Genomic DNA, 14,494 nt, shown 5'->3' with positions numbered 1-14,494 from the left:
CAGGCTGTGTCCTGGTCCACAGCCACAGAAAGCAGTAAGACGTAGGAGAAACCTGTGACCCACTTTTATAGAATAGCACACAGCAATGGTCCTTCCATGCTGGGAAGGCCTCACCATCATTCAGGTACGATAAAGAGTACGACATCATGCTTTATCTATTCCCCTTTCTTTCCTCTTCAGGCAGATCTATGACTTCTTCACTCAAAGCTTATGACATGTAGAAAGCTGCCTAGCCCTTCAGAAACAGTCAAACCCAGACAAATGTTCTCCAGGTGGGAATTTTTATCATTTTTTCCATTAGGAAAAAGAGTATTTAGAGGTTTGTATATGTGCTCGATCACTCTCTGCTACCACACACATCTCGACTTCTGAGATGGTGTCTGGTTTAAATTACACAGTTTGTGGAGGGCCAAAGCTTTCAAAGGTGTAAAGAGTTTCGTGTGCAGTTAGTTGCCTAAAAAGGAAAGAGATCACACTGCCACCTCCATAAGGGAAAGCTGACAAACACAACCTTTGTTATGCTTCAGGAAATCCACTATGGAGATACATTAGAAATCAGTTAGCTTCTCCTGAAATAACTTGTTAATCTGTAGCTTGATCACACAAACTTAGCTAAAGTTAATAAATACTTGCCCTTTACAGTGGATATTTGCATTATTATTTGTGTAAAGTACAGAAACATGTAAATCAGCAGTGAGGTACATGAGACCTTACCTAGATGTTAAGAAAGGGGGAGAAGTTCAAGCTTTATTGGTCTAACTCTTCCCGCTTTGAGAGGCAGAGAGGGGAGTACATGCTGCAAGGAGATGAGGAAAAAAAAACAAACAAACAAACAAAAAAAACCCCACAGCTGGGTGGTTATTTCTCCACCTACTGACTGCCTGAGTGCCCAACTGCGAGATATTCCCCTGCACGCAGCATACACAAGTAGTTCTTCATAACTATGAAGAACCAGAGCATGGATTCATGAAAATGGACTGCCACGGAACAAACTTGGTGGATTATTTCCTTTAAGTAATGCTACTTTGTGTTGGGGGGGTGTGTGTGTATTCCATCCCTTCAGCAAATGCTTCCAAATAACATGCCTTGCTTCCCAAAGGATGTCTGAAAAGAAAGACAACATGGCTAGAAAATAATTCCATCCTCCCAGTAAAGAAACATTCTCTCAAGTGCCCATCTATTTCTCTCTTCAAAAAATACATCAGAATTTACTTTAGTTTTCAAAGAAGGAAAATCCTCTTTGGCACTTAGAGGGTATAATGATTTGCAGAACTATGGCAAAACTGTTCACTTAGTTAGCTGTTAGTCCTCCTCAAGTTAACCCTAATAGGTTAACCTGACCATGCAAAGTTATCTCATCTGCTTCTGTGCATCACTTCACATTATATTGCATGCCAAGCATTAAGAGGATTTCACAACAGCTACTAGGAAAATTGAGGGACTCGGGGCCAATTCATTTATCTGTTTTTTTGCCATGAGAGCAAAAGAGAAATCAGAATCAAAGAACATGGTCGATGAGCCATGCACACTGCAGCGAGGCACAAAAACCATTCAGATGTATCTGAAGAGTGAGGCACTCACTGAGGCTTCTGCTACAACTGCTCAGTCCAGTTTCTTTTCCTCTCACGTTAAAAAAAAAAAAAAACCCTTAGATGGAGATGATTCCAGTTAGCTTCTGAAGCTTTGGTTTTGTCCAAACTATGGACCTCAAGTTAATTTGATTTGTCCTCAGGAAGCCAATGCAATTTGGTTATCTTTTTCTTGCAGTCTCTTGGTATTTTGCTTTGATATAACTTTTTCCCTTGGGGATTATAGAAGGAGGTCTCCTTTTTTTGTTCTTGTCAGCTTCTGCTCTTTCTTGATTTCTTTAAGCCCCAACAGTTCATTACATACCAGCACATTGCAAAACCATAGCATGGCACTAGAGGATTTTCCCTTTTAAGTTCTTAGAAGTTTTAGACAGAGCCAAGGTGCTCCAAATAAACGAGACAGCAGACACAGAGACTCAGGTTAGGATGCTTTTACCGTTCAAGTATTTGCTAACTACAAACTCCATGCTGGGGATGGACAATTTGGACTCTCAGTTACTATTTTATTAGCAAACTCCAGAGACAGCACAAAAAAGTACAGCCAAACCTAGGTAGACCTGTCTGGCTATCAGCAGCCATTACTACTTCATGGCCTCAGCTGCATCCTCAGATGTGGAAGCAAGTAGAGAATGTGTATAGTTTAGTGTGTGTTGTTGACTTACTCAGCCCACTACAGTTAAACAGCAAGCCTACCTCCTCTGTGCTGGCTTCATCACTTTCTGCTACATCTTCAAGGGGATGCATCCCTGGTTTTTAACAGGGCAATTGCAGATCTGGACAGCAATGCAGAACGGCACACGGTGCCTTTGCTGTGCTGCCTCATTTCTCTGAAGTCTTCCCAGCAATGGAAGGCTGCAAACAGAAAAGATACCAGGATTGTCCAGTACATGTTGTTGTAGGCTGGAGGAAAGGAGCTCAACTATCTGAGGAACAATAGGTTCGGATCGTCATCCAGCAGTCCCCAGAAAGGGGACCGCACTGCACAGCTCACAAACAGCCTGCCACGCCAGCCTGCTGCACGGACAGCCTAGGCAGCCAACCCAGTTCACAAACTGATCACACAAACCACACAGAGTTCAAACACATGCGACCACCACCAGCCCGGACTCCTGCATTGTTTCTGCCATGACCAAAATGCCAAGTGAAGAGTCTTCAAATCACACCCAGACCAGTTTACAGGCTGGTGGTGAGAGGTTGAAGGGGTGGGAGGGTGGAAATAATGTCTGTGAGAACCTGACAGTAGGAGTGCCTTCACAAACAAGAAGAACTTCATGTTGCTTTCCCAGCCTGTGATAACTTAGCACCACCTGCTAAAGTAATTACATAGTCTCTGAAAGGGAACAAAGGTTCTTGAATAAAAAGTATAACTTAAGCACACATGCTAAGCAACATCACTACATCAGAAGCCACACGTAATGCTGGAGTTCTGGTGAAACAGCTAGGGCAGAGGAGGCCTCTCAGCTCTGCAGCAGACTCCTTTGCAACCAACATCAGTGTGCTCTCTCTGTCCCTTTTGCTTAGCAGGGAAGTTACTTCCCAGGTGGTAAAGATGCTGGGAAATTCAGTACAAAGTCTGTCAGGGTTTTCCAATATACAGTACTATCAGACTGGAAAGCCATGCTTGACATTCCTGCTGGGATGTCAGCTCCAGCCAGAGGCATGGAGGAAGTGAAGGGGAAAGACTATGTCACCTGTGTGTAAACAAACGAGAAGTTAGACCTGAACAGCCACAAGGAGTGAGACAAAAAAAGCAGAACAAAGCACCCTCCACCTCAAGCAACCGTGCAGTGCTGCCTCAAAAAAAACCAAAAAAAAAAAAATCCAAACATGTGACATCACATACAGCTGAGACATACAAGTACAGAAATAGAAAAACTGAACAAGCATTTAAAAGTTATATTATTGGTCTAATTTTCAGAAATTTACTCTACTAAAATGCATGCAAGAGATTTATCACAAAACCAGCTTAACTCCACTGTATTTCAACAATAGGTTTATTTTAAGAAACATAACATGACATTAAGTAAAAATGCAAAATTGTGCAATTATGGCAAAATGTTTAAAAATCCACACATTTGCCCTCAGAGGACTACAGTACTTCTTACTAACATACCTGAGCACTGAATGTTGGATGCCATTTCTAAACAGCCTTACGAACAGGGAGCTCTTCGATTTCTTGTAGAACATACACACACTGCATGTTTGGTGCACCAAAATTGCTTTTAGTTATTCTAAATTTTACTGATGGAATCAAGTGGAAGTTACAAAAATTTTTCCTTCTAAAGTAACTAATAATTTTGGAAAAAGAGATTTACACTCACGTAAGTCCTTACAATGCTAGAAATTCATTTAATAAAGGGAAATAAATGAATGCAGAAAAAATACCAAGTGGGGAAAGTTTACAGATTACTGTTTAAATACTATCAGTACCTTTGGTGCTTTTTTTTTTTTTGTGCTGTGCAAGTTTACGTAAGCCTGACTCTAAAGCAAAACTTTACCAGGAATCTGACTTTCAGCAAAACGTAGAAGCATTTAAAAATTGGCAAAATGTCACAGCTACATTACTGTCTCAACAAACTCCTCACGCACAAGATTTAGTATATTCTACTCCCACGGCAAGTTCCAGGATTTAGCTTTTAAACACATTACAGACTTGGATCACACCCTCAGTTTGAATGGTTAAACAGAATGGAGATCTTCGTACTTTAGTGCAGATAAACAAAATTAACAAACCTACTGCAGAATTAACCACAGCATATTGTACTTCTATACATCACATGACCAGTCAATTGCTAACTCAATTCTATTTCATAGTTTCAAGTAATATATTGAAATTTGTTCTACTAAATAAATATAGAAGATTGTCAAAAAGCAGCAAGAAGTCTTGTAAATATTCAACCAAGCTTAAAAAAAAAAACAAACAAACAAAAACCCAGAAAAAAGTTACATAACACTTTGCAAAAAAAATGCTTTTACACACAAATGCAACACTGTTAGGGAGGGTGCTTCAGAAAGCTTGCAGCTAGAGGCCTACAACAGCGCAAAGAGAGCTAGCCAAGGACTAAGGATAATTTTTTAAATGAAATTAGTTGTACTTTAGAAAAAAACACCTCTTATTCTTGGCTATGGATATATAGAAGAAAACTAAACAAAGAAACAACACACCTCAACACTGTTGGAAAACGCAGTCTTAGCAAGAATTGTCAACTTCACTTCAGAAAAAAAAAAATCAGGCGCTCGCATTTGAAAGAAGCGGTTTGGTGAATCTCTGGAAGATGAGGTATGTAATGCAAAGAGGCATTTTTTTTTTTCTTTTCATTTCACAGTTTTTTTGTTTGTTTTTGCCCTTTAAACGTTTTGTGCAAGAATTAAGAAATAGAACCAGGCGAGTATTTTCGTGTATTAGAAAGATACCATTTGGGAACAGTAAGATCACATAGTAAACAAACATTATCCAAATCCTCAGCCATGCCAGGGGGATAAACAATGAGCTAAATATTTGGCTTACTGAAATATCAGCTGTTAAGCCAGATAATGGTAAGCACGCACTTACAGCCAGTGATGGCCACTGCCATTTCAAGTTAACTGGTTTCCTTAGGTGAATTTGAGAAAATAGGGAAGAGTAAGATAACATATTTGCAGCCGCGCAAAAATTAGAAGTGTAACAAATTAAACCTGGCAAATTACAGTTTATATGAGTTTTAGGATTAATCTTTTCCCTTTAAATGCGGTTTTCACTACTGAAGTAGACGCTGAACTTTGAACTTACTTACTTTTAAAAAATAAGCTAAATGTTAAATACATAGAGAAAAGTGTTGCAATATGTTGAATCCCTATTCTATATTTGTATCTAAGATTATTTAAGCCATGGACACTTATTGTCAATTTTGCTTTAATACCCCGGACAATGAAGACAGCTCAGTAGTGCAAATTTTCACATTATAGATCAGAATTAAATATAAAATATTTGAGGGCTTGATTGCAGGGAGAAAAGAAAAACAACTTGTAAAGTTAAGCCAAACTTTTCCAAATTACTGGAGCACATGTCAGCTCTGCACATAGCACTGTACTTTAGTGGAGACAGAATGAACACTCCACACAAAAAACAAAAAAAAAAAAAGAGAAAAATCAATATTATTAAGGCCATATCCTGTCACCATTCTGTGCAAGAACACCACTGCAGTAAAAATGTTATGTTAAAAAAGACAATATGATGACAGGACAGGGCCTGAAGACAGACACACACTCCATGAAAAATAACAGGCTGTCTTAAACAGTAGCACAAGGCTAGCCCGTTTCAGACACACAAGTATTAAAAACGTACTAGCACCATCAACTTTTGGGTTAAAGCCCTTTATGGGATGAAAAAAAGGTTTTAAGCAGTGTTAAAAAATGTTTTCACAGCACTACATTTATGTGGCAGAAAACAGGTGTTGGGATTTTCTTTCACGCCCTATCATTAAGCTCAATTTTAACAAAAATCCACAGCCAGGAAGTGGTACAATAATCCAAACAGGCCTCTGCCTGGGGCAAAGGTACCCCATGTTCCAATTCTGACTTGAGTTTTTCTCCCAAATTGTAGTGCACAAATATCATCACAAACATCTTAGCAGACTTAAAAAAAACAGTACAAGAAAAAAAGGTTATTATGAATCAGGATCTACCATTCCTCTATGTACTTTCAAACTAAAAATAAAAAAAAAGCCACCAAACCCACAACTTAGTGATATTGCCTCAAATGTTACCCGTATTTAAAAAAAAAAAAAGTCACTTCAAAACATCACGGACATCCTTAGCTATTAATGCTAGATTTTCTTTCCTTGTAGTGCATAGTTATCCTGGCTCTTCCACTTAATTTGCTCTTACCACAAAAACACCCCTCTAGTATGACATGATTAAGTGTTTACCAGAAAAAAAATGCTGATAATTGCACTTTGTAACCTCCTTCTCATTTCCCAGGAAAATATCAGTAAATATGAAACTGAACCAATAATTCCCTCCCAAGACTGCAACCTTTAAAGAGCACCCATCCCCATATACAAAAAACTGTCTGTTTCAGCTTACAATAAATACTGACAGAATTTCTTTGTTTTCTTTTAAGACATATTTTCTCTAGCATCAGATTACCACTGAAATCACTAAGGCCTGTTACTGAAAAAAAAATTAAATAACTTTCTGAAGACACTGCGGATACAATTTAGCAACAACACATTCAAAATGCCGGCCTAAATCCCAGAGCCTATCCGGAGTCTCGTATACTTTTTGCCATTGGTCAGCAACCTCATCGTACTGATAGAGTGAATTCTTCCTGCTGGTTCTGAAAACATGTTCTTCAACAGTGACTTGAGTAGCTCTGACAAACAGATGGAGTTTATTTTTGAGGAGTACGAGTTTTATGTACGGATTAATGGACTGATCACATGGAAAGTCTTTTTTTCGAGTCCACTTATTTTGTTCGATGTCATAGGCCTCTACGGTAAACATACGTTGATGGTTTCCACAGGTTCCAGCTATGTAGTAGATGGAGTCATTGTACACAGTTGCCAAGCCTTGGATTCTAGGCACAGTCATTGGGGTCAAAAACCCCCAGTAATCCTTCTGAGGATCATAGCAGAGAAAAAATTCCCCTGAAAAGAGAGAGGAAAAAACAAAACATAACTTATGCTTTGTTTCCAGAACAGCAATTCTGCAGCTACTAAGCTTTCAGGCATGTTCTTCCACAGACAGAAACAGTCTACCAATTTTTAAAAGCCTTGATCCCGTAACAAAAAACCTAGCACCATTGCCTGCTTTCATCCAAGTGCATTAACAAAATATGAACAGGATGAGTAAAACTATTTTGAGTTTTGAAGCATATCAGAAATACAACGTTTTACATATTTCCTAGCTATGCTTTACTACTTCTAAACCATGCTTAATAATCTGGGACAAAACCTTTCAAGATCCCAGTCTTGAAATGTCTGAAGTATTTGTTTCATTCTTTAACATCTTCACAACGTGTCACCTACAGACTGTGAAGTCTCAGAATTCAGTGCTTTAAAGTTGTTAAACCTGAGCAAACAATTGTACCTTGTACCACGCATAGATTCTGAAGCCACTCGTAGCAGGTGGCTGGGTTACACATTCAGGTTGATTTGCTTAAAAGAATGCCAGGTGAATACTTGCATGAAGCTACTGATTCATCCCTAGTTTTGGGACTCGGTTATAGGACACCTCTTCTGTTGACTCCAGAGAGTAGCATCTACAGACTGTAGATAATGGAAGTTGAGACAACAGGAAGCTCACGCTCTACAAACTTGATGAAAAGAACATGGATAAAGACCAGCTTGTCTTTTGTAAAGAAAGCCCAGGGGAAGAAAGGTCTAACATTTGCCAAATATTAGCATAATTCAAGTCATATATAATTTCAAATGACTATTTTAAGAATTTTAACCAAGCTGCCGTGTAACCGAGCACCTCAAGTATAACAAAGAATACAGCAATAATACAGTAAAAGGGGTGGAACATCGCTTAAGAGATTAAGTCTTACAGATAATACATTTTTTATTATTCATTTTTGTTCCACAGTGTAATAATCTTCAACTGATGCTTGCATTCTGTTAGCATTTTAACACTCTCAATCCTTAATGACTACTTCAAACTTACGAGCTGTCTGTAGAAAAATTATTGAAAGTTAACTTTCTTGTACTACTTCAGCGCAACTGAATCCAGGTTTTACCTACCATAGCCAAATAGAACAGTTGCCTGTTTCCCGTAACACAAATCTTTTTAATTTGCTGGTTAGCACAGTGAAGTAGCCTGCTTACTTATACAAGCATTGAGTTGTCATTTAAACCACTGAAGCACAGAATTAGCGCACTCTTATTCTACAGGTTATAATAATATCCACTTTTTAGCAGTTCTAGGAAACATTTAAAGGATGGACAAATATTCCACCAAGTTAAATATTCTTCAGAATTCCTTTTTAACCATCGAAAGCAGATTTCTGACCCAATAGAAGAGAGAATGAGAAAACCTGCTGGTGTGACAGAATTATTTAAAGCCACAACCAAGGAGAGTCAAACTTGATACAGAAACAATAAAAGAAGAAAACTCACTGCAAATCATGTGGAAGCCCACCACCCTTACTGAGCAGCAGGAATGCAAAGTCAAGAAATGAGGTTGACTTTCCGGTAAATAACAAAGACCTTACAGCATTCTCTATCCTGTTTTTCCTGTGGTCCAGTTTTGTATGGAGAGTGACTCAAAGAGGAACCTGGTATGGATCTAAGACCCCAACTTCTGCAAGTGCTTACTGAAGTGACCCATAGCAAAAAATAACCAAGCCAACCCCCCTCCTTTCTTTCCACTTCTTGGGACTCTTACTACAGCCTCATAGCAGTCTACATTTAAAAGTGCTGAGACTGGTCTATATGGCTCACAAATATATACAAATAAATATTTTATAGAAGATCTCCATAAATAAAATGGAGAAGAATAAATTGTTTGCTCTAGCCCCACAATGATCCTTTTAATTTATTTAAGAATCAGTATCTAATACACCAATAAGTCTGATCATTTACCAGAATAAAGGATGTAAAGGCAGTACTAGAATTACTGACCAAAGAAACAGCTAACTGCAAAGAGATAAATCCATTTTCTTAGTTACCAGGACGACTTCAAAAAGCAGGGTAGGGCAGGAAACTAAAGCCTGGAGTGGTTAATTGACTTTTAAAAGTCACCAGGAATTTTCACAGGTTTAGCGAAATAAAATGCAAAGTGTTTTTTCACAGGACAGTATCTCTTCTTCAATATTAGTGCATTTCACCCAGATAAAGAAGATTTAATAAATCATTTTCACAGTAAAACTTAATACTCTACTGTTCACTTAGACCACCACCAAAACTGCCATTTTTGCAATAACTCAATACTGCAACTTCACGACACATTCCCAGGACACAAGAACTCAAGCAGCAACCTCGCTCTTCCTCACCCACTTCTCTCCCTAGCTTTCCACCCACCACGTTGTCCCAGTGCACTCTTTAAATGTCCAGGAAATCTGAGTTTTCTAAGGTCCTTATGAGAGCGCAGAGAGATTAAACAGTCCCCACTTCCAACAAAACACCACATAGTCAGTCAAAACACCTTACCCTGTAAAACATAGATGTTATCCTTATATTCCACAGCACTATGAAACTCCATTGCTACTGGCATTGGACAGACAGCTGTCCAACAGTTCTCTCGGCTGTCGTAACACTCCACAGACTTGAGTGAGTTTCGCCCGTCTCCTTCATAAACGCGCCCACCTATTGCATACAGTTTACCACAGCAATGAACCAATTTGCAGCCTATTCTGGCTCGCAATAAAGGAGCTTTCGGAATCCATCTATTGCCAGAGTGATCGTACATCCAAAAATCACTCTCTGCTCTGTGGTCAATGGAGACCTCGCTGCTGCTTGGTCTGTAACCACCCGCAATATAAATATCGTTATCAGGAGATACAAGAATTCCAACCTCCCTCAAGTCATTTGGTGGCTTGCATAGTTTAAACACTCTCCCTGTGACCGAATCTAAACAAGGCACTGTTTGCTTCTTTCCTGAGTGTTTGTGGGCAGCATCAAAGCATATGATCATTTCAGAAGCGGTCATTCCAAGCCGTTGTGTATAGCCATTGGCACTATGTTGTCCCTTTTGTACACAGCTTTTGGCCATAGCCTGTGCAAACACGGGAGGGATTTTCTCTAAAAATGTCTCTTCCAACAGAGGCATACGGATGCATTTGGCAAATATTTCTGGAAGGTGCACTTCTCTCTTATTTTGTTCATGCTCAAACCACCTTATAATGCTGTCATAAACGTGTTCTTCTTTGTCTACATTTAAATCATCACTGTCAAGTATACTTATCAGTTGGTCTTTCCTCAGCTGAAGAAATTCTTGCTCTTTGGTGACACTCAGAAACTTTTTACGAATGTAGTCTTGCGATCTGTCTTTGAGTTCCTGATGACCATAGTGATCAGCAAAGATAAACACCCCAATGGAGTTCTGCGGGTCCAAATGACTGATCATGTATTTAGCACACTGGTCTTGTATGGAAGGGATCTGGAAGATACTGGCTGCAGTGAACAAAGCTTGAACGTTGGCCTCTGTCAGCACGACTCTGGAGGTATATGCATAGTTCAATACCAAATGCATTGACTCTGCTTCAACACCAACTATACGAACTTCTTTCTGGGTACTCTCTGTAAGGCCGCTAGTGAACATAGATCTACGAAAGAAAAATATTCAGCAGTTTATTTGCTATTACCTTCTAACTACAGGTACAAGAAATGAAATTTTATTGTACAGCTAATCCCAATGCGTTTGCCCTTATATCAGCACAAATACATTTATCATTGATGCTACCCTGCCCTGTTTGGGCATCTGAATTTAAGATCAGTTCCAGACTTATTGAAACAAAAGTGGCAAGTTGGAATTTCTTGCTTAATTATCTCCTTAATTCCACATTAAAATTCACTCATTTACAAGCAAAGTTCTTGACATATCCAAGTCTTTGCACTCAACTTTCAACATGTTATTTCATATGCATATTCCAGCATGCTAGAATATACAGCTTTAAAAGGAAACAAGCAGTTTAAATATGCTGTTACTGTATCCAAGATACCCTTAATACTGTAGGCATTTTTGCTTGGTTTTTTTTTTTAAATCATGTGACATTTTCTCCAACGAAACTCTCCTTTGACAAACAGTCACTGATAATTCATTTACCTTAAGAGAATAATAATCTTTACTTACTAGGTGCTCTATTTTATCAACAGTTACATGGAATATTAGTATAGGTGTGATATTTTAAAATTTTCATTTAATGAAAATAACTTATAATTCTGCTTTTGATCACTACTAGAACAATAGACATTTGTACCTGAAATAAGGACTGATTGCAGCAAGAACATTCCTATGACAGGAGAATGTTTTCCCATGATCCACTTCCACTACGATATCTGTCAGTTGCCCTTCATCATACATGGTTTTCAGCTGTTGAAGAATACTACAAGCATGGAAGGGGTCCATTCCACTGGTGACTGTGTTTGAAGAAGGAATTCCGTTCAGTGTTTGTGAAAACTTACTGGGTTCTACAAAACAAAATTGAAACTATTTAACAAAAAACAAACAAACAAACATAAAATAATTCCCCAAAAAAACACACACACAAAAAAACCCCACATGCATGAACAAGAATTACTACAAATTAAGATTCCATACTTCCTCACTGTCACCATCCATCAAGCCTAACTTTTTCAAGGATGAGTAAAGATATAAAGATACCTCAATGTACACATGTGTTACCATTAAGCTATAAAATTACATCCATCAACGTTAAGGAAAAAAACCCAAAAACGTATAAATAGTTCATATTTATTACATATCCCTGAGCAGGGGGGGAAAGTAAGCCAAGAATCACAATGCTAACTTATAAAACGGAAAAACAAAGAATGCAGAAGAATAAAATAAGCCCCCAAACGACATCACCATTACGCAAGCCCATATGTACGTCCTTAACTTTACACTGAAACGGAAACTGGCTCCTAACTTACACAAGTGATGGCTAATAGCGTAGACTCGTGAAGAAACAGCCCTACAGTACGTAGGCTGGGCAAACTGAAATTCACGTAGAATTTGTATATAAGGGTTACACGTTTTTCTTCACAAATAAAATACAATCACCCTTTAAAATTACTCAGGTATGAAGGAGCTCGCATATCACTGTGAAAACACATGAAGTGGATCATGCACTTCGAAGTAACATGATATGCCTAATGAAGTAAATCCCAAAGTAAAAATTGAGCAATATCTCAAGCACAAAAATCTGTTTCGTAATAGCAACAGTATTTTTACGCAACAACAACAACAAAGGAGAGCTCAAAAGGAAAACATTAGGTGGCAAGAGCTGCAAATCAGGTAAAGCTGCTGACTGCAACAGAGAACGCTTCCAACAAATTTTGGGCAACACAAAGGGGCATAGAGGTTAGCAAACAACAGTGCTAGTGATGAATAGGAGATTTAAATTCCAACTCGTAGTGATATACAGCAGTTACAGATTCTCTTACTCAAAATTCAGACACAGCTTTGAGCACAGTCACAATTAAATCAGTAGGGATCTGCTGTGGGGCACACATTTCCCATGGCAGGCTTGGGGCCAAATTTTGTCAGTGTCTCTTCAAAGTACGGTTAGGAAAAGTCTTCAAAACACTTTTTTTTTTTTTCCAACTACAATAGTAAGTACTTAAACGTAAGCTCCACAACAAGGGAGTTTACTTTATCACACTAATTGAGTTCCAGCATTCAAAACTAACCAATCATTATGGAAGGGGAGAATTTGTACTTGTAGTTGTTCAGAAACAATGGCAATCACTAGTGAGCAAATTCCAAGTAAATAATAGCTAGATCAGTTCCAAGGCTTCCTACCTAGCAAAGCTTTGATGTACCAAAAAAAAAAAAAAAAAAAAAAAAAAAACAAAAAAAACAAAAAAACCCCCCAAACTCTAATGTAGATACTGTTGCAGAAGAGTTTAATTCACTTTCTAACAGTGAAAATGATGCAAAACAGTTTGTCTCTGACCCTGCCAGTCATTCGAGCAACAAGCACTGCGATCAAGGCAGCTTCCAGTGCTGAAATACTCATCCCTGTATTCCAATTTTCCTATTTAATCCTTGACACCATCCACATTACAGCTTTCACACCAGAAGATCTTCTCAGTCACTTTCATCACCTTCATTTTCTCCCTCTCACCCCAAGCATCTTTTTCCTCTATTAATATTCCTCTCATTTGCACCTCAAAATTTTAACCCTGTTGCTCCCAGACATTCCGCCCAAATACTCTCCACATTAATTTCTCAGACACCCCTCCCTTCTCCACTCCCCACATGTCCACCTTCACAGAAGCCTTTCATCACGGACAACGCCGCTCCACCCTCCCGGCTCCGCTCCCCTCACGCAGCCCACAGCGTGGGGGTGTCCCTCGCAGGAAGCCCTCCTTCCACCCTAACAAAGCACGGTACCACTGCACACCCCGCCTCACGCGGTGCTGCTCCCTCCCCACGTACAGGCCCTCACTCAGGCGTCCCTTTACCTCAGCCCAGGGACCCCAAGCACCCCCACCTACGGGCAACCCCTCGTGGGGAGCCCTCCCCGACACCGCTCAGCAGAGAGGCCCCAGCACGCCTGCCCTCCGCGCCCCCCCAGAGACACACCCCTCACCACACAGGCCCCGACACCCCTCACCAGCCACCCCTCTCCGGGCGCTCCACCCCACAGGCCGTTCCCCAGCCCCGGTGGCCCGGCCACACCGACCTCCTAACGCTGCCATTCTCGGGGCCCCGCTCCGGCAGCGGGAGAGGGGGGCGACCCGAAAGGAAATGTCACCGGCGCCGCTTCCCCTGCGCCGCTTCCTCTCCGCGGCCCGCTTACTCCCGCGGAAGCCAACCCCGCTCCTCGCACCCACCAACTTGAGGCGTGCGGATTGGTCGCTGCTCCCGCTGCCTGCCGGGAAATGTAGTGCGGGAGACCGGAAGCGAGCCGGCCCTGGGGCGCGTGGCGTGCTGGGAGCTGTAGTTCCTCCGGGGCGGGCTGCTTGGGAGTTGTAGTTTTCAGGCGGCGGCTGTGGGGGGCGGGCTCTGCCTGTCGCGTAGCAACGGGAGGCGGGCACCTCAGGGCGGAGCGGCCATTTTGGGGCCCTCAGGCAGGGCCCTGAGGACAGGCTGGAGTACCTTGGTGCAGAGCACTCTCCTCTCCAGGAATACCCTGTAGAAATGACCTCTCTGCATAAATAAATCCCCTCCCCTTGCCCTACAATTTCTGCTTTATCAGGCCTTGCGCTGCCGTGCTGACCTGCACCTCCTGGGGCAAACCCCCGAGCTCTGAAGGGAAT

The 14,494-nt window shown here is 40.5% G+C and overlaps 1 protein-coding gene across 1 annotated transcript; it reads right to left on the bottom strand.

Moving 5' to 3' along the window:
- Positions 1–3,565: 3,565 nt before the first annotated feature.
- KBTBD8 (kelch repeat and BTB domain containing 8) lies at positions 3,566–14,016 on the bottom strand. The gene is made up of 4 exons (XM_086755750.1): positions 13,918–14,016; positions 11,488–11,698; positions 9,719–10,833; positions 3,566–7,216 (listed from the first exon to the last, which is right to left on the bottom strand). The coding sequence occupies exons 1-4, from the start codon at positions 13,931–13,933 to the stop codon at positions 6,753–6,755; spliced, it is 1,806 nt and encodes a 601-aa protein (XP_086611876.1). The 5' UTR covers positions 13,934–14,016; the 3' UTR covers positions 3,566–6,752.
- Between the last annotated feature and the right edge of the window lie 478 nt (positions 14,017–14,494).

This window comes from Chlamydotis macqueenii, chromosome 10 (assembly GCF_036417535.1).
Source record: "Chlamydotis macqueenii isolate bChlMac1 chromosome 10, bChlMac1.mat, whole genome shotgun sequence".
NCBI classification, from domain to species: Eukaryota; Metazoa; Chordata; class Aves; order Otidiformes; family Otididae; genus Chlamydotis; species Chlamydotis macqueenii.
Note: the sequence above shows the minus strand (reverse complement) of the source record. Positions and strands in the feature narration are given on the sequence as shown.

Coding starts and splice junctions, on each gene's coding strand:
- KBTBD8 (XM_086755750.1), bottom strand. Junction 10,834..11,487: donor GCAATCAGTCCTTATTTCAG/GTACAAATGTCT, acceptor TTTCTTTCGTAG/ATCTATGTTCACTAGCGGCC. Junction 7,217..9,718: donor TAACATCTATGTTTTACAGG/GTAAGGTGTTTT, acceptor CTCTCTTTTCAG/GGGAATTTTTTCTCTGCTAT.